We start from the raw sequence: 21,163 nt of genomic DNA on the forward strand, positions 1-21,163 counted from the left end.
AACAACCTACTGAACCACCCAAGGCCCTAGGCTGCCAACAGAGTTCTGATGAGCCAATTGTCGAGATATGGGTGGACAAGGACACTCAGGGAAGAAGATGGGAAGCAACCATGACCATCACCTTAGTGAATGTCCTGGGCACGGTCACAGAGTGTACCATTTCCATCTGGAAGTGTGGAACTTTCAGGACAGCATTGACTGCCTTTTAGTCCAGAATAGGCCAACAGTCTGCGGAGCCTTTCTTTGGAACCATAAAGTATATAGAGTATCTGCTGGAGCCCAAGTCTTTCTCCGGAAAAGGGTTAGATGGCTGCCACGTCCAGCAACCTTCTCACTGTGGCCACCACTTTGACTATCTTTTCCGGACAGCCTGCAGGAGAGTTCACATAGATATCTGCGATAGGACAGTGGAACTCCAATCTGTAGCTGTCCTAAGGAACCTCCAAGAACCAATGGTTCAAGGGGATGGCTTGCCATTCCACCAGGAAGGAACAGCCGCCAAACACCCGGCATCAGAATTGCTTCTTAGAGGCCACTGCCAGCTGGCAGCCAGAACCCCTGAACTGCAGCCTGGTAGATTGGGAAGAGCCTGTACCTGAGCAGCCCCCATACAATGGACATGAGCACCATTGGGGATGAAAGCTAGGGCGCCCCAAACTCCTTGAGGGCCGGAGTCTGCTATCTGGCAATTCCTTAGGCTTGCGGTCCTGCTAGCCATTAGGTCATCCAAGCCTTTGCCTAACAGCAACTGTTCTTGAAAGGGCAACTTGCTCAGGGTCGCCTTGGAGGACGAATCTCTGGCCCATTGCTGGATCCATAACATCCGATGCACAGAAAGAGTAGGTTAACAGCTTGCTAAATATCTTGATGATGTCATACAATGCAACTGCCACGTAATTCATCCCTGAAATGAAAAAGGTGAGATCCTGGAGCACGATAGTCATGGCGAAGCATAGAATGGCAAGCTCTAGCTACAAAAGAAGTCATGTTGCTGCCGAATCAAAAAATGCACTTAAGGAAAACGTCCAGCTGACGGACCTGAGCATCTTTCAGGACAATTGTCCCATCACTCAGAAGAGAAGTGTGCTTAAGTCATCTGAGCCACCGAGAAATTCACCCTCAGGGATGCAAAATTCTTATTAAAAGCATCAGCCATAGGATAGAGCTGGAACATGGCCAGAGCACATTTTAAGGGACCCTCAGGATCTTCCCAGATATCTGTGAGCATTTTAGCAATAGCCAGAGTGTGCGGAAAAAAGGAAGAGCGCAGTCTCTCACTATCCATCAGTGAGCAATCTGCAGCAACAGGAGAAAGACCCGAGTCTGGCTGCAATTCCTGAGGAACTTTGATCAAATCAACCAAGGTTGCGTGTTTTAAAAATCGCAGGATCCTCCCCCAGATCAGGAAGACCACCCAGATCCTGGAAATCCAAGAGTAACAACATCCCCCGCCATAGTAGTGCCAGCCTGCACGAATAAAGACATGGTTAAGGAATCCAGAGAATACGGATCAACCACTGGCACAACAGAGAAAGATGTAACAGGAGGATTGGACTTGTGACCCCCCTCCTGTGGAGGAGTGACCCCCCAGTACAGACATAAGCACCGGAATAGACACAGAAGGCGCCATTTTCTTAGCTAAATAAGCCTGAAATAACATATTAATAAAATCAGGCAAAAAAGCCATCCTCCAAGACAGGAGCCACTCCCTGCGGATCCTTCTCTGTTAGAGCCTGTCAGCTATGTACTTACTGTGCAACATGGTGCTGAAAGACTGCAGGAAATGTAGCTGGATCAGCCCACAGGGAGATCCTCTGCCTCAACAAGCCTGTGCACTGGACTGACTTTTCTGACTGCTCCCCCCTCCCCCGGACAAAACCAACAGCCGGAGACCACCACCAGACCAGCGCTTAAGTTAATATGCAGAGGGATGCAGTCAGCTCCAATCGCTCCTCCATGGAGCCATGCAGCCTGCTCCCAAGAGACGAATCCCTGAGCCCTGGAACGAAGGAGCAGGCTGTCAGGCTGTCAACCCCCCTGGAAGCAGACTTCCCAAAAATCTGCAATCTCCCTCAGTCCAAGAGGTCCCCCACAGGAAACACTAAAGTACTTTGGCAAATGCCACAAGAAAGCATGAAAAAATACTGATATTAAAGAAAAATAAATGCGAGCAGAAAACACAAGCTCCCTCTTTCTGGCTTATAGGTTAAAACTGATTCTCTGGAAGGCAGTGATGAGGTGAGAAGGGAAGAGCTGAAGACTCAGACTCTGAATATTTATGTCTCCCTATATGCCTACCTGGCGAGGATAGGTACAAACTACTTGTCCAGAAAATAGAGTGGGATTGTACAAGAACTCCCTTTGCACCAAAGGGACTGCCCAAGTAAAATTTATGCCACTGGATACTAATTTACAGGTCTAGTCTCATCAACACCAAGTTGCATTCTCATTTATGTAGATGACACAAAGGAAATTCTATGACTGGGCACTAACATATGTCCATTACATGCATAATATTTACAATACTAGCAATACATATGTACGTGCACATTTACACATTTATATGCCAGCATGCGGTCTAAGCCCTACCCTCTAAATAAGTGACTATCCTGTATAGTACATTTGGGCAAAGCTTGGGTGGGACTTGCCTGTTTACTTTGGGTCACATGTATCCTTATTTATTTATTTATTCAGTTTTCTACAACATTCTCCCCCAGGGAGCTCAGAACAGTTTACATGAATTTATTCAGGTACTTGAGCATTATGACATTTAGGCGCTCAACGTTATGCCAGCTCTATGGTCAGGGTAAGTGCAGGCACCAAAAGGTTAAGCCCACTGATACTGATGCTATAAGAAAACTTAGGCATCCAGGTTCTGTCAGACTAGGCTTCTATTGCGTAGCCTCAGAGCACCTAAATGGAGACACACAGTTAAAGAATTGGCCCCTTTATGTCCAATTGTTCTATCATTGGAACTAAAGGACTGAAACTGTGAATGAGAGAAAGAATTGAACTGCACTCTCCCCTTCTATAACATCCATCTTCCTTCTCTAATCAAAAATAAACCCAGCCAAAAGAGCAGTTCCAAGCTTCAGACTGCTCTTTAATTTCAATCCTGGTCACATGCTCTACAAGCAGCTGACAGTCAAAGGCAGTTGGCAGATCCAAACATATCAATCAGGTTGTTCTAAAGTCAGCTACCGATTACGCCATACTTATGGTAACTATAAGGATTGTTTCAGTGCAGTGACCCTGCAGCCAATTGGGGAGCGGCATTGGACCAAGCAGGAACGCGAACAGCACGTGCTTGCCTTCTGTGTTGCTCGGCTCTGAACCAAAGACAATCCGTCCGGCAAGGGAGACAGGCAGGAGCGTGGAAAGGGGACTTTAAAAAAAGGTACTGGGGGTGTGTGCCTGTGCTGCCTATGGGGATGGGGGTGGGGGAGGATTCGCTCCATAAGATGTACCCCCGGTACCAGGAAAGATAGTAGAGACACTGATAAAGGACTGCATCATTGAGCGCCTTGACGGACACGATCTGATGAGGACCAGCCAGCATGGCTTCAAAGGAAGATCTTGCTGCACTTCTTCGAGGGAGTAAACAGCAGATAGACAAGGGTGACCCAGTTGACATTGTATATCTGGATTTTCAGGTGGTGTTTGACAAGGTTCCGCATGAATGACTACTTCAAAAACTGCGAGCCATGGACTCCAGGGTGAAATACTCATGGATTAAAAACTGGTTGGCGGATAGGAAACAGAGATTGGGGGTAAATGGACAATACTCAGACTGGAAAAGCGTCACCAATGGAGTGCCACAGGGTTTGATGCTTGGACCTGTGCTCTTCAACATATTTATAAACGATCTGGAAATTGGTACGACGAGCGAGGTGATTAAGTTTGCAGACGATACTAAGTTATTCAGAGTAGTGAAGACGCAGGAGGATTGCGAAGATCTGCAACATGACAAACACACTTGAGAAATGGGCCGCACCATGGCAAATGAGGTTCAACTTGGATAAGTGTAAGGTGATGCATGTCAGTAACAAAAATCTTACACGAATACATGATGTCCAGGGCATTACTTGGAGAGACCCCCCCAGGGAAGAGACTTGGGAGTGCTGGTCGACAAATCAATGAAGCCATCCGCGCAATGTGCGGTGTCAGCGAAAAGGGCGAATAGAATGCTAGGAATGATTAAAAAGGGGATCACAAACAGATCGGAGAAGGTTATCATGCCGCTGTACCAGGCCATAGTACGCCCTCACCTGGAATACTGCGTCCAGCACTGGTCATTGTACATGAAGAAGGACATGGTATTACTCGAAAGGGTCCAGAGAAGAACAACTAAAATGGTTAAAGGGCTGGAGGAGTTGCCGTACAGCGAGATATTAGAGAAACTGGGCCTCTTCTCTCTTGAAAAGAGGAGACAGAGGGGACATGATCAAAACATTCAAGATACTGACGGGAATAGACTTAGTAGATAAAGACAGGTTGTTCACCCTCTCCAAGGTAGGGAGAACGAGAGGGTATTCTCTGAAGTTAAAAGGGGATAGATTCCGTACAAATGTAAGGAAGTTCTTTTTCACCACGGAGTGGTGGAAAAGTGGAACGCTCTTCCAGAGGCTGTTATAGAGGAAAACACCCTCCAGGGATTCAAGACAAAGTTAGACAAGTTCCTGCTGAACCAGAATGTATGCAGGTAGGGCTAGTCTCAATTAGGGCATTGGTCTTTGACCTAGGGGCTGCCGTGGGCGCGGACTGCTGGGCATTATGGACCACTGGTCTGATCCAGCAACCGCAATTCTTATGTTCCTATTTCCACCCCCTTTTTGGGGGTGGAAAAAGTGCATCTTATGGAGCGAAAAATACAGTAACTGAATTTGCCCATAGTTAATTCCCTTAAAAATCTAGGCATTCTTGCTAGTTCCATGCTACTAAAGGGGGCACATGTATCAAATATAATTAAAAAATTGTAAATTATGGATATTACGGCAACTGAAACCATTTCTAAGTTTAAATAATTTGCATGCAGTCTTTCAGTCTTTAGTCATCACTTGATATCACTGCAACAGCCTAGTGTTTAGCCTTCCAGAATCTGTGATCTGACAACATCAGGTAGTATAAAATGTATCAACCTACTACCGGAAGTTACATTGGCTACCGATGGAAGCACGCATAAAGTTTAAATTCGCCTGCTTCTGCTTTAAAGCGCTAAACGGACTTGCCCCTAAATACATAACTGACCTTTTCTCCTTCTCTACCAACAGACACAAGAGAAGCTCTCATTCCTACATCGTTTCCCCCCCCAGTTAGAGGTTGTAAACTGAAAAAACACCATGAACACCTTCTTTCACATCAAGCAGCATTGTGGGGTAAAGACCTAGATCAACTGCTTTCGCCCACTACTTATGAAGAATTCAGAAAACGTCTAAAAACTCAACTGTTCCTAAAGTATCTAGACAACTGACCCACTCATCTTCTTTCTCCTCCATAGTGTTTCCTCTGTCCTGTTAATCTCTTTCTCCTCAACAATGCATTTTCGGTCCTATTAACTCTCCTCTTCTCCCCTCTTAAATTCAATCAATTTGTACCTTGCTTAATCCATTGTAAACCACATAGAACTTAACGGTGTTGCGGTATATAAACTGTTATTATTATTACAGTGTTCTCCCCAGGGCCTTTCAGCCGGGCGCTCCGCCCAGCTAATTTAGATGAGCGCCCGGCTGTAATCTCGATTGCAATCCTGCTGCTGCTGCCGCCTTCTGCTCAACATTTTAAAAAAAACCTTCTCACCGGCTTGGTGATTTACTGGGCTGACTCGGCACAGCCTGAATCGCAGGAGCCTGACTTTTTTTTTTTTTTTAGTTTTTAACGCCAGCAAGCGACTTGAACCCATGCTCCGGGGCTCTAACGTGCATGCCGCTTCCCTCCGAAACCGGAAGTCACGTCCCGAGGGAGAAAGAGAAGGGAAGTCGGCATGCACACGCCCCGGAGCATGGGTTCGCTATAGGAGACAGGTCAGCTTACAACTTGCTCTTGCTTGCTTCGGGCTTTCCTCGCTGCCGGGTCCTGCCTACTTTCTGTTTCCGTGAAGGCAGGACCCGGCAACGAGGAAGGCCCGAAGCAAGTAAGAGCAGCGAGTTGTAAGCTTCCCTCCGTTGCTGACTTATGGAAGATAGGTCAGCGATGGAAGGAAGCTTACAACTTGCCTTAGTCCAGCCCTGCACAACATGCGGCCCAAAACGGATCTCACTGCCGATATGGCTCTCACTCCGCTCTCCTTTGAAGATTAGCTCAGGAGGCAAGATTTAGCCCGAGATCAGACGAACATTAAAGGGCATCTGAGCAGATTGAGGAGAACATGTCCTGTTTTTCCTTGCCTAAAAAGACCACCTTGTCTAATGTAATCTCTGATCAGATCCTTAAGAGTGATGCAACTATGTATGCTGGACAGTCTCCTCCAGTAAACAGAGCTTTAAAGCCTGCAGCCATACAGAACCAGATGGTCAAAGGGCTCCGAAGTGTAGTATTGCCAAGGGATCTGTCTCACAAGTTTTTGCTGCTGGCAGATGTAAACACAGCACAAGAAATAGAGACTTGTGGCATTCTGTGTGAAAAGCTGATGCATAATGAATTTACTATTACCCATGTAATAATAGTGCCAAAGCAGTCTGCTGGACCAGACTACAGTACAGTGATATGAGGAATATGGAAGAATTATTCAGTGTTCAAGATCAACATGATCTCCTCACAGAAGAAAGACGGAGAGAAAGAGAGAGGCAGATACTGGAGAGGGGGGGATAGAAGGGAAGGAGATAGAGATGTCAGACCTTGGGGTGGAGTGGCAAGGAAGGAAGGAAGAAAAGGAGAAGAGAGAGATGCCAGAGCATAGGGGAGGGATGGAGACAAAAAATGGAGAGGGGTTGAAGCTGAAATAAATCATGTACAAAGGAGAGAAAGGGCACAGGAGGAGTGTGTGGCGCAGTGGTTGAAGCTACAGCCTCAGCACCCTGGGGTTGTGGGTTCAAATCCCGCGCTGCTCCTTGTGACCCTAGGCAAGTCACTTAATCCTCCATAGCCCCAGGTACGTTAGATAGATTGTGAGCCCACCGGGACAGATAGGGAAAAATGCTTGAGTACCTGATTGTAAACCGCTTAGATAACCTTGATAGGCGGTATATAAAATCCTAATAAACTTAAAAACTTAAACTTAAACATATAGAGTTTACTGAAGAGACATAGAAAGAGGGAAGATACCATATGGAACAAAGAGAGGGCAGACACTGGATGGAAAAGGCAGAAAGGGTGGACAGTGGATGCAAGGGGCAGAGATAGGGTGGACAGTAGATGGAAGGGGTAGAGAGAGGGTAGAGGCTAGGTGGAAGGGGCAAAGAGAGAGGACAGATGTTGCATGGAAGGGAGCGAGGACAAATGCTGAATAGAAAGAAGAGAGTGAAGAGAAGATGACTAAAGCAGAAACGACAAAAGGTAGAAAAAAAAATATTTTTTTTGCTTTACGTAGAATCAAGTAGTATTGTAACTGTATTGATTAAAATTTATCAATAGGAAATGGAAATAAGGCAATTGGGGGGGGGACTAAACCCCTTTCCTCAGATCAGGACAGGATACCATCAGCTGTATACTGTACTGTCTTGAAGAAAGATTTGGCCTCTGAAAGCTAATTAAAAAATGGATTAGTCCAATAAAATGGTATTTTCATATTTCTCATTATTTGTTTTATTTCTATTTGTTAATTTGTAAAGTGGTGACTGTTATACAGAAGTTTTTTTTCCAAATTTACATCTACTGCCTTTATATTTTGCACAGTATTAGGGGACATGTGTCACTGTTTCTGTGGTGTTGCATTGTATGAAGAGTCTGGTTTCTACATATTTCTATTTTTAGTTTGTGATTATTCTATATTGGGCGAGGGTGTATCTGTGTTCATGAAAAGGACATGGCTTTCTGTTAGCATCGACTACAGGATCAATTGACTGTGTAGGATCTGGTTTGTTTAGTTTTCCAATGCGTGTGTTGGTGTTCTAGTGCTCACTGCAGTGTTTAAGATGCTGCCTTTTCCTAGATGCACCCTTATTGTGTGACTCATGGATTATTACTAAAAATATATTTTTTTTATATAGAGGAGGGGGTTGTTAAAAAAATGATTAGCACTGGCTGTCATATATACTAGGCACACCACTGGATTTAATGACCCTATTCTAACTTTACTGTTGACGTAGGTGTTGTCCCCCCAATACACAGACACACACACATAAAGAATTTCTACCCCATGTACTGTAAATGTATCTTTATTGTGGTATATAAGAAATAAATAAAATTAAAAAAAAAATTAAATTAAAGTTGTATTATCATCAAGCAGCTTTCAAATGACATTATAAGCAAATAAAAATAAAATATTTTTAATACATTGCTAATTATTACCTGCATCTTTACCTATACTGTTTTGCCCTAGCTCTTACTTTGCACTATAGCAAAATAAAAAAGAAGCAGATAAAGATCAATCACACAGGTGCCCTTCAAGGCTCAGTAACACCTCTCTATAAATTATGTGGAAGAGGTCTGGAAGTGGGGATAGCATCTATTTCATATCCTCAGTGAGACCTCAGGAAGGAACCTAGTGATCAAAACATTATTAGAGGTGTTGTACAGCCATTTCTTGTATGACTGGATGAGCTATATTTATCTTTTTTTTTTTAGTTGTTTAAATTCATGCAGAAATAAATGGTTAGATTGAACCTAATGACTTCATTAACGCATTTCCCTTTTTTAAACCTCTATACCATTTGAAAGAGGGTGAATATCTAATTATTCACTTCTAGAATTGGATACTTCTTAGATTTAGTAAAAATATTCTGGCACAAGTGTCAAATCTTAAAAAGGAAGTCATATCGAGCATTAGAAAATAATAATAATTAACTAATAAAAATAGTATACATTTAATTTTCTCCACTACCAAATTTCCCCGCCCGGCTACTTTTTCATGCCACCCGGCTGGAAAAAATTTCTGGGGAGAACACTATTATTATAAAATGTAGCCACACAGATACTAGTAGTGGGGGCTAACAGATTTGTCCTGCTACTCTTCTTACATATCCTGCAATGCCTACCGGTCTTTGGCAAATTAAATTTAAAATACTTACACTGAAACCCAAGGCCTTAGGCAATAAGGTCAAATTGCTTAGTTATTTTCTTGAGGCTTTTCCACCCACCTAGAGCTCTAAGGTCAGAAACTCCATGCTTTCTGGATGATCCAGCTTTCTGGTGGGTTTGCTTGAGAGAGAGACTAGAGATTTGTTTGTTTTCTAGAGGAGCATGGACCATATTATCTGTAGAGTTAAGTCTTATGACAAATGTAACAACTTTCTCAAACAACTTAAGGCATTTACCATATGATCATTATGCAAACAATGTCTAAAAGGGATATGCTGCAGTTTATCATCATTTTACATAAGATTTTAAGTTTATTTTATTCATTTTATATATTTGACAGTATGAGGCCAATATTCAGCATTACTTAGCCAGCTGGCTAAATAGCATTACTTAGCCTGGCTGGCTAAATAGCATATAGTCAGCTATCCAACTATATTCAATGGGAGACAGCCAGCTAGCTGAATAACCAGCTCAGCGGATTGGCCAGTGACCCGCTATGTTGTGTGACAGCTGGTCCTGCCAATATTCAGCAATTTGCTGACTAAGTTTGGAGGCCAGCCAGAGTCGCCTAAAAAAGATGGTCTATCTTTGGACATTAATACTTAGCCAGCGAACCGCTGAATACTGGCCCAGATGTCTATGTCTCAACTGGCCAAAAACAAACTGGTAATTCAATGCCTGTCACTGGATATGGCATTGTCATTGAATTTCTAGTATTGCTGTGGACTGCGGGAGACTGCCATCAATCTCCTGTAGTCAGGATATCGGGAAGGGGATAAGGTATTTTCTATCTCTAAATTTTTATGTAAATTTTTTCCAATTATAAAAACAAAATTCAAATCATATAAGGAAACCATAACACTTAGTCTCAAATGACAGTAAAATGAACTACCTAAGAAACTCCACCTCTTTCCCCATTCAAATAAAATTCCTATAGCTCCACAGAGCTCACGTTATTCCTTCAGGAGATGCTCAAAAGATTGCTGTGGAAGTCAGAATGGTTGTAGTCAGTCTTACTTGCAAAGCAGCACAAAAGGGTTCTCAGGGGCTTTTATCAATCGTGGTAACAGCCACCAGAACTCTACGTAGATGCATTACAAGGAGCTCATTAGTATTAAAATGAGCACTTCTTGTTTTTGGGGGGTTTTGTGAACATCATTTTTATTAATGAGTCCACAAGAGAAACAAGCATGGTTCCATAGTGAAATAGGAAATATGCAAACATTAGCAGCCAGTACAAGGGCACATTAGTCAGCAACAAAAGTTCAAAATATATTTTGAACTTATGAGCACTCCTTGTAATGCATAGAAGGGAATGCCCACCTCTTACCAGACAAAATTTTCTAGCAAGTCTGGAGCTGCTGATAACTGTTTGTGTGTGTTTTGTGAGACTGTATGTCCCGTGACTATGGTCAGAACGCAACTGTTAGGAACGGAATACCCACTCACATAAAACACGCACAACAGCTGCATCTACATGTCCAAACAAAACAAAAATAAACTTGCTCGAAAGCTCTGGCGGTCAGGAACTGTACTGGGCCTGTATAGAAGAACTGCATCTACCCCTCAGCTCTTGTGTGCAGGCACAGTTCTTCCCCCCTTTCACTGGATTACTCAGCACAAATAGCGTGCATATGAACATAGCCTGGCAAATTGAAATTGCTCCCTACCCACTGTTTTTTTAGTGAGATGCTAGAGATTTGTGCATCCTGCCCTCAGTAAGCTCTGTATAAACTCCTACTGCTAACTTCTCTTTCTACCTGTCTTTCCCTTGTAATTACAGAAGATTATTGTTTTAAATCCAATTGCTATATATATGCTTATTTTTTGACTGAATTTTGTGTATGTATGTTAGTTGTAACCTACATTGATTTTTAGAAATAGTGGCCTATAACTTAAATAAAATCTCTACACATGGCAAATTAGCAATTAAAGTCAGGCAAAGGGAGACATCCTCTACCACCCTACTAAAGGAGAACTGAATAACTCACTCAAGAAAAAAAGCACAGTTACTTACCGTAACAGGTGTTATCCAGGGACAGCAGGCAGATATTCTCTACATGTGGGTGACATCACCCACGGAGCCCCCTAGTGGACGTTTTCGCAAGCAGACTTGCTTGAAAACCTTCAAGCATGCGATTGGCCCACGCATGCGCGCAAGCCCCTCCCACCCGGTCTAGGGCATGCGTCTCCTCAGCGTGTCCTCAGTTCAGATAGCTAGCAAAGAAGCCAACCACGGGGAGGTGGGTGGGTTGCGAGAATATCTGCCTGCTGTCCCTGGATAACACCTTTTACGGTAAGTAACTGTGCTTTATCCCAGGACAAGCAGGAAGCATATTCTCTACATGTGGGAGACCTCCAAGCTAACCAGAATGAGATGGAGGGAGAGTTGGCAATTTAGGAGAACAGATTTTGCAAAACGGACTGGCCAAAATGGCTGATGAAAAGCAGCAATGGCACTAAGGTGGACTCAAACCGAGGAGGACTTGAGTCCAGCGCCAGATAAGTGTAACAGATAGTCAAGGACAGCAGATAAGGAGGCAGACAATGGAAGAAAAACGGGTCCACTTCTGATGGTAACATTGGCGAGTGGACTCTTCCCGAGATGCCTCCAGGACAGCCAGCACAGGCTGGGAGAACTGGAACAAGGACATTAAGTCTTGAGGAACCAAGCCGTTAAGTGTAGAGACTGTAGGTTGGGATGAAGTAGAGAACCCCAACTCTGGGTAAGCAGTGAAGGAAAAACAGGCAGAAGAAGAGGCTCCCCGGAACTGAGCTGTAACAGGAGGGAGAACCACGGCTGTCGGGGCCACCGAGGTACTATCAGAATCATGGTGGCACTCGTGGACTTGAGCCTGATGAGAGTCTTCAGAATCAGAGGGAATGGAGGGAACACATACAGAAACAGGTTCGTCCAATCCAGCAGGAAAGCATCCGCCTTGAGTCTGAGTGGGGTGTAGACCCTGGAGCAGAAGCGGGGTAAGTTGTGATTGTGGGGGGACGCGAACAGATCGACGTCCAGAGTCCCCCAACGAGCAAATACCTGATGCAGAGTCAAGCAATAGATGGGCCATTTATGAGGCTGCAGAAGATGACTCAACTTGTCCGCCAGACAATTGTGCTGGCCCTGAATGTAAACCGCTCAAAGGAATATGTTGTGGCGGATGGCCCAATCCCAGAGCCGCATCGTCTCCTGGCACAGGGACAGGGACCACAATCCCCCCCTTGTTTGTTGACCTGGTTGTCCATGCGGACCAGCACCACTCGGTCGCGAAGCAAGTGACAAAAAGCCTTCAGGGCAAGGAAGATCGCTCGAAGCTCCAACAGATTGATGTGACAAAGTCGGTCGGCACTGGACCAAAGACCCTGAGTGCGAAGACCGTCCAGATGAGCCTCCCAAGCGTAGGCCGACGAGTCCGTAGTCAGGACCTTCTGTGGAGGAGAAGCATGAAACAGAAAACCTCTGGAAGAGAGCATCCACCAACAGAGAGACTGCCTCAACAAATGAGTCACGACAATGAGTCGAGAGACAGAGTCCCGATCCTGGTTCCATTGGGACGCTAGAGTCCATTGAGGAATACGGAGCTGAAGTCTGGCAAAAGGAGTCACGTGAACTGTGGAGGCCATGTGACCTAGGAGGACCATCATGAGCTGAGCCAGGGCCGAAGACAGATGGGCTACCCTCCGACATAAGCGAACAAGGGCCTCCTGTCGAGGCCGAGGCAAGAAAGAGCGGAGACGAGCTGTGTCCAGGACCACTCCGATAAATTCCAGAGACTGGGACGGGCAGAGCTGAGACTTGGGGAAGTTCACCTCAAAGCCGAGGCTCTGAAGGAGCAAGATGGTTTGATTCATCTCTCGCAGAACTTCGTGGCAAGAAGACGCTTTGATCAACCAGTCGAGGGAAACACCTGCAGGCCGTGGAGACACAGGGCCGCAGCAACCACCACTAGACATTTCGTGAAGACCTTTGGAGAGGCCGCCAGGCCGAAGGGAAGAACACGATACTGGAGATGGAGATCCCCCCACCTGGAATCTCAGATACTGGCGAAAGGCCAGGTGTATCGGAATGTGCGTGTACACCTCCTTGAGGTCCAGTGAGCACAGCCAGTCTCCCTCGTCCAAGAGAGGGTACAAAGTAGGAAGGGTGAGCATTCTGAATCATTCCCTGACCAGAAAGTTGTTCAGAGCACGAAGGTCCAGGATTGGACGCAGATCCCCCGTCTTCTTGGGTACCAGAAAGTACCGGGAATAAAATCCGGTGTTCCATTGGTCCGGGGGAACCTCCTCGACCGCCTGAAGGCGAAGAAGGGCCCGAGCTTCCTGCAGAAGGAGAGGCAGCTGAGACCGAGCAGAAGGAAACTCTCTTGGAGGCAAGTCCGGGGGTACGTGACTGAAGTGAAGAGAGTACCATTCCCGGATGATAGAAAGCACCCAACTGTCGGTGGTAAGACTTTCCCACTGGGCAGAGAAATGATGGAGGCGACCCCCGATGGGGAGGGGGGATGGCTACAGGAGAAAGGGAGCCAGAAGGCTCGGACTGAAATTGTCAAAAGGACCACCCAGTCTTCGCCGGAGCTGGCGGCTGGGTCTTAGTTTGACTGGGTAACGAAAAAACTGGTTGAGGATGAGTCCCTGGATATCACATATTTAGACTTTAGCAAGGCTTTTGATAGTGTTCCACACCGTAGGTTATTTAATAAGATGAACTCGTTAGGACTAGGAAAAACACTGACGGCATGGGTACAAGACTGGCTTAGCGGCAGACTTCAAAGAGTAATGGTGAACGGTATCCCCTCAAAAACGTCAAAAGTGACCAGCGGAGTGCCACAGGCCTGATGCTATTTCATATCTTTATTAGGGATCTAACTCAGAGGCAAAATTACATTATTTGCTGATGATGCTAAACTATGCAACATTGTGGGCAGAGCAACAGAACCTGATAGGGCAACCGGGCCCAGCATTATGGAGCAGGACCTGCTTTTGTTGGAACAATGGTCCTGTACTTGGCAACTAAACTTTAATGCTAAGAAATGTAAAGTAATGCACCTTGGGAGCAGAAATCCATGCAGAACATACACCTTGAACGGTGAAAACTTAAGAACTACTACAGAAAGGGACTTGGGAGTTCTCATCTGGGAAGATATGAAAGCTGCTAATCAGGTCGAGAAAGCTTCAGCAAAGGCCAGACAAATGCTGGGTTGCATCAGAAGGAGCTTTATCAGCCAAAAGCCGGAAGTCATACTACCGTTATACAGATCCATGGTGAGACCTCACTTGGAGTACTGTGTCCAATTTTGGAGGCCACATTATCAAAAGGATGTGAAGAGAATGGAGTCGATACAGAGAATGGCCACTAGGATGGTCTCAGGATTTAAAGACATCCCATATGAAGAACGTCTGATCAGACTGCGCTTATATTCTCTCGAGGAGTGCAGAGAAAGGGGGGACATGATAGAAACATTCAAATACATCACGGGTCACATCAAAGTGGAGGAGGAAATCTTTTTTCTAAAGAATCCCACGGCGACAAGAGGGCATCCACTAAAACTTAAGGGAGGAAGATTTCATGGTGAAACTAGGAAATACTTCTTCACCAAATGGGTGATTGATCGATGGAATGATCTTCCATGCCAGGTCGAGGCCAGTAGTGTGCTTGACTTCAAGAGTCGATGGGACAAACAGGTGGGAGTTCTACAGTTATTCTCAAACGATAGATACTCCAGGGAGGAAGGGTTCTTGAGTAGGCAGACTAGTTGGGAGGGAGGGTTCTTGAGTAGGAGGGAGGGTTCTTGAATGGGCAGACTTGTTGGGCCGTCGGCCCTTTTTTGCCGTCATACTCTATATGTTTCTATATTGCTGCTGCGGCCGCTTTGGAGGTCGAGAGAAGGCAGGCATAGATTTCTGTGGGTACCTCCAGAGAGGAATTTTATATTGCCGAGCCGGAGGGGCCTTCGGCTTAAGTTTCACCAGAGAGGTGAAGGACCGTTCATGGTTCGAGAGGCGCTTGGTGGCCTCTTCAATGGAATCATCGAAGAGCTCATGACCCACACACGGGAGATTGGCAAGACGATCCTGTAGATTCGGATCCATATCCACAATGCGGAGCCAAGCGAAGCGATGCATGGTGACCGCAAAGGCCTTGACCCTCGAGGACAACTCGAATGTGTCGTAGGCTGCCCGAAACATATAGAGGCGGAGCTGGGAGAGGGTCTCCTCAAGGAGACGAAACTCCCGATGCCAAGAATTCGGTATGTCCTCCCGGAACGAGCGGAGGGCGTCCACACAGAACGGGAGGTAGGACGTAAAGATAAAGTTATAGTTAAGGACACGATTCGCCATCATCAAGTTCTGGTAAAGACGGCGACCAAACTTGTCCATCGTACAGCCCTCCCGGCCTGGAGGGACGGCAGCGTAAACCTTAGAGGGGTTGGACTTCTTCAAGGAAGACACAATCACCAAGGACTGATGAGAAAGCTGAGAACTTTCAGAACTTTCAAACCCCTTAACCGGAATCATCCGGTAATGGGACTCCAACTTGGAGGGAATGGCAGTGACCGCATAGGGGGTCTCCAGGTTCCGGAGAAAGGTTTGCCGGAGAACCTGGTGCAATGGCAAGCGCAACGCTTCGCGTGGCGGATGAATCAGCACCCATCTCCTCCAGATATTTCCGGGTATTTCGGGACTTAGACTGGAGGTCCAGTTCCAAGGCCCTACCCATGTCAGAGATGAAACGAGTAAAGGAGGAGTTTCGAGAAGAAGACTCATCCTCCTGAGGAGACCCCGAGCGAGATCTGGGGGCAGCCGAGAAAGAGGGAGAAATTTCCCTTGAACAGTAAGCCGGGGCCTCGGAGTCCCGTGAATGGGAGACTGAAGAGGCTCTACTAAAGAGTCTGGGGGGTGTCGAGGAACAACCCCTTGCTAGGTGGGCTGGAGAAGACCCCCGGAGTCCCAGGAATTAGCTGGCGACGCCTCGGGGAAGACTGGGTAAAGGAAAATTCCTCCACCGGTTTCAAAGACAACTCTTAGAGGCTGGTAGCTACCTTGATGGGGAACAAACCCAGAGTCCAACTCGAGGACAAGTGTGTGTCTAGAAGGTTTCGCGGTCGGAGATCTGCTTCGAAGGGGCGGAGAAGACCGGGGCTTTTTAGGAGGGGCAAATCTCGACAAAGTAGCGGGGGAAAAATGGCCCCCTGGCCTGGATCCCCAAAAAGTTACAGGTGACTCGAGGGATGAAGAATCGCTCGAGGGAACCCAGCAAGTCTTGCATGCAGGGCCTCGAGAAATGAGGGGACGTTCAGGCTGGTCAGACCGAGACTGGGTCGAAACTGAGGTCACAGGCATCAAAGTCGAGACCAATTGGCTCACCACCGAGGAAAGTTGCGTGGTAAGAATAGCCTTAAGCATGGCCTCGAACATAGGCTGGTTGGGTCTTAGATGCAGCAGTGCGCTTCTTCGGGGGCAACCTCGAGGAAGAGTATTCCCTACATGAGGAGGCACGCTTAGAGTGATGTCTCGAAGAAGCTGACGAGGCGGTACTGACATGAGACTCGGAGATAGGCTTCTTTGCCGACACACCTGAGGAGGAAAGAGGAGACTTACCCGAGGCCAGAGTAACCCGAGGGACCGAGGACTTTGAGGCCGAAGCGCCCAACAAGGGTGCCGAGGCCGAGCTCGAGGCCTGTCCCGCAGGATCCATGGGGCCAAAGAGTTGGAGAATCTTGGCCACCCTCCTACGAAGAGCCCGCGGTTGCAAAGTCACACAACGAGGGCACGACTTAGCACGGTGCTCTGCAAGAAGGCACTCCACACACCAACAATGAGGGTCGGTGATGGAGATAACCGGGTTGCACTTAGTACAGTTTTTAAACCCAGAACGAGGCCGGGACATAAGAAAAAAGACGGCTGCGGCCCTGCGAGGCCAGGAGGCCAGAGTAAGACTGGGAACCCAGTCAAAAAGATTAGAACTGAAAAACAAACAAAAAGGACACACTGAGGAGACGCATGCCCTAGACCGGGTGGGAGGGGCACGCGCGCTTGCGCGGGCCAATTGCAAGCTTGAAGGTCTTCAAGCAAGTCTGCTTGCAAAAATGTCCACTGGGAGCTCCGTCGGTGATGTCACCCACATGTAGAGAATATGCTGCCTGCTTATCCTGGGATAAGAAAATTTTCCTATTTATTCAACAAAAGGATTAAATAAATAACTTTGTATGAAAAAGCATGTGAAATTTTTCCTTCAGTAACTGATGACATTCCATTCAGCAACAGAACTTTGACTAGAGGTACCACAGGTTACTGAAGAAGTTTACATACTTTTTCATACAAGGGAATTACCGTATTTGCCGGCGTATAAGACGACTTTTCAGTACCTTAAAATCCTCCCCAAAGTCGGGGGTCGTCTTATACGCCGGGTACTGTTTAGAGAGCTGCACGGGGACGCCCCTAGGGTCGCGGGGATCCCGTGGGGACGCCCCTAGGGTCGCGGGGATCCCATGGGGACGCCTCCGAGGGTCGCGGGGCTCCTGCGGGGCTGGATGCTCAGTCTTCTGGATGTACGCGGCTCTTCTTCTCCCTACCTTCTCTGCTTGCAGCACAGAGCCGAACAGAAGTCTTCCCGACGTCAGCGCTGACGTCGGAGGGGAGGGAGGGCTTAAACAAAGCTTAAACAAAGCCCTCCCTCCCTCCGACGTCAGCGCTGACGTCGGGAAGACTTCCGTTCGGCTCTGTGCTGCAGGCAGGGCAGATAAGGAGAAGGAGAGTAGCCTCGCGGTTCGAGTGGCTACCAAGGGAGAGGGGCGGCCGCCCCGCCCCGGTTGCAGCACAGTCGGCCAGGTTCCCTTACTTTTGTGGCACTTCCCCGACCAACCGATAACAGCCCGGGTCCGACAATCCTCCCTGCCCTGTAGCCGCGAATCTAAATTACCTTTCTTACAGCAGCTGTAAGAAGGTAATTTAGATTCGCGGTTAAGGGCAGGGAGGTTTGTCGGACCCGGGCTGTTATCGGTCGGTCGGGGAAGTGCCACAAAAGTAAGGAGACCTGGCCGGCTGTGCTGCACCCGGGGCGGTAGAGAAGGTGTGCGGAAGAAGGGGTAGTCTTATACGGCGAGTATATAACAAAACTATATTTTAACTAAAAGTTGGGGGGTCGTCTTATACGCCCAGTCGTCTTATACGCCGGCAAATACGGTACCTAATTTTTTTTTTCTTAAAAAATCAAAATATATCGTTTTGGTCCGAGCTATTTATTCAAATGGGGCTCTCTCATCAAGCTTCAGATTCTTATACTTTGAGCAGAGATTATACTAAAATGCACACCATCCTAGGGGTTCAAAAATTTAGTATCAGCACACATACACTTTTGTTTTTAAATTGTGTTACTGGTGAATATTAACAGAGCTCTCAATATGGAACAGTATATATGTGTATCCAAACTGGTTATTGTGCATACCAATTTCAAATTCAGATTATACATTATATATTTTTGATTTAAATAAAACACATTGAAACCATGTTTTGTATTTTGGTTATTCCCATGGGATTAAATGCACCATTTTAGAAATGCATTTCTGCCTCATAAAGTACTAAACATAAAAGCAAAATGTACAGTAGGAAAGTTGTCACACCAAGGTGGAAGAATTGGGTTTTAAAATCAGATGCAGAGGGTCAATAGTGCACTAAAACAGGTTCCAATGGAATTCTCTTACGTTAGATGGGTTCAGTTTGTTATTGATTGGGATGTGCGTACGTAAAGATCATGACAGCTTTTATGGGTAACATCATTTTAGGAACAAAAAACTATTCTCGTAAAACTCAAGGTCCTACAAGCCAATAATTTTTTTAAAATTTCTGATTTGTATTACACAATGGAAAATGAAAAGCACCTTTTTAAAAATAAAAATATTATCTCAACAACTAGTCAGGGATTACTGAAAATTGTTACCCTCCTATTAAATGAAGTGTACAAGATGGTGTGAGCTTTCATTACATGTGATGATGCTTTCACTTAGGATGTTCAATAGGCAAGTGTCTTACCATTAAAGGAAGTGCTCCAATTTGTAAATGGTGAAGCCGAGGAGGTGGGTGGTAATGAGCCAAGTGAGGGTGCAAGGGGCCTGGTGGATATGGAGCTGCAGCCACACTAGCTTCAAGTCCCATCTCCCTGCAACATGAACAGAAAAATTACAATCTTTGTTCATAGAAAAATCTAAAATGAACGTAAAATTAGTAATCCAGGGTCTATATATTTTTTAAAAATATATGTTTAGTGCAATAGATGTGTCATTCTGGACAGACAGGTAATATCCCCATGCTCTCAAGCCATGGAGAAGGAATCCACTCCAGCTTTTGAATACCTCTTCCTTCACTAGAAGGCTCTGCTGCTACCTTCAGTTTTTCCTTGTAGATGCGAGTCATTAGGAGTCTTTTTGACCTGCTCTATTTTTTAATTTTTTTCCAGTCTTTTTGTTTGCAAACTTTTTTTTTAATGGCTTTCAGTGCTCAGAGCTCCCCTCATTGAGGGTTCAGCTATACCTGCATGGAGGAGAAGCAGACGGAGGTCTTTAGCTGACAGGCCAATCCCTCTGTGGTACCTGTTGGCCAGCCTGCAGAATCGTTTTGAAGCTTGGGGTCCATTCCCCTGATAGCATTGCTTGCCTACTGCATCACAGGGGGCTTGAGTGCAGGCAATCAGGCATCTGTAGGGGGCTCAGTGGGTTCCTACAGAGTGCCAGCTATGTTTTGCCTCCTCTCTTTTGTGTTTATGGGGGTTCAAGGCTTAGACACTGGTCCAACTGGCAGCCCGAAGATTCGGTGTTAGAGGAACGGTCTGTTTGAGGCAGCAATTTCTTCTTCCACATTTAGCTACCTTTGGAGCTGAGGCAGGCTGCAGCACATTTTCAGCACAGGTCACAGTGAATAAGACTGTTACAGTCTATGAGGAAAATTGGAGGGGGAGTTTACCAGGGGAATTTCTGGCCTTGCTGGATTTCATGTAAGATTACCTGCACATTCCCATCTTTCTGGACCACAGAAAGTTCCTGGGACTTCATGTCCTGGAAAACTATTACCAGTTGTTGGCTCTTCCCTTTAGGCTGGAGACAGCTCCTCACACCTTTCCCAAGGTGAAGGTGGGCGTGGTAGCTGCCCATCTTAAGTCGAGCTTGCAGATTCACCCATACTTGGACTGGCTGATTAGAGCTCCATCATTCCCAGAAGAACAACAGCAGCCCACATGGGTCAGATCCTGCAGAGCCTGGGCTGAATAGTGAATTTCCAAATGAGCTAACTGGTTCTGACCCAATCCCTGGAATACCTGGGAGTATTCAACACATCAGAAGATTGTATCTACCTTCCATAGGCACACAGACAGTAGATTTGAACCCATATATCGAGCTTGTTGGATTGTCCAGCTCCATCCGCGTGGCACTACCTCCAAGTGCTAGGCTCCATGGCAGCCACGATAGATGTAATCCCTTGGACGAAGGCCCACATACATCCTCCCCAGATTACTTTGCTATTGAGGTAGTCACCTCAATCAAACTTCCATGTAGATATCTGTGCCATGGATTTCAGAAGCCAGGGCAAGCATGAGCTGGTGGCTTCATCCACAGGCATTATCAAGGGGTAGGCCTCTCAGAATAGCCTCATGGGTTTTTGTATCAACAGATGCCAGCCTGTTTGGCTAGGGAGCTTACTGCAACAGACGCCCAATCTAGGGTAATTGAACAGCCTCCCAGAGGAACTGGTCAATCAACAGATTGGAACTTCATGCCATTTGATTGGTATTGCAGAGTCTGGAGGTGAAGTGGTCCGAGTCTTCTCAGACAATGCTATTGCAATGGCATATGTCAATCGTCAGGGAGGCATCAAGAGTGCACAGCTGTGTCTGGAAGCCTGCTTACTATTCAGGTGGGCAGAATTTCATCTTTCAGTGGCGCATGTGGTGGGAGTGGACAATGTCCAGACTGATTTCCTCAGCAGAAAAACACTG

The 21,163-nt window shown here is 46.3% G+C and overlaps 1 protein-coding gene across 7 annotated transcripts in view; it reads right to left on the reverse strand.

The window, feature by feature from the left end:
• Positions 1 to 21,163, reverse strand: part of RNF111 (ring finger protein 111) — a 289,510-nt gene that overhangs the window by 53,263 nt on the left and 215,084 nt on the right. For all 7 annotated transcript variants that reach the window (XM_033920213.1, XM_033920212.1, XM_033920210.1 and 4 more), the window contains one exon: positions 19,207 to 19,333. In XM_033920213.1, the coding sequence (XP_033776104.1) occupies positions 19,207 to 19,333 (127 nt within the window). The remainder of the gene's footprint in view (positions 1 to 19,206; positions 19,334 to 21,163) is intronic.

This window comes from Geotrypetes seraphini, chromosome 14 (assembly GCF_902459505.1).
Source record: "Geotrypetes seraphini chromosome 14, aGeoSer1.1, whole genome shotgun sequence".
Lineage (NCBI taxonomy): Eukaryota > Metazoa > Chordata > Amphibia > Gymnophiona > Dermophiidae > Geotrypetes > Geotrypetes seraphini.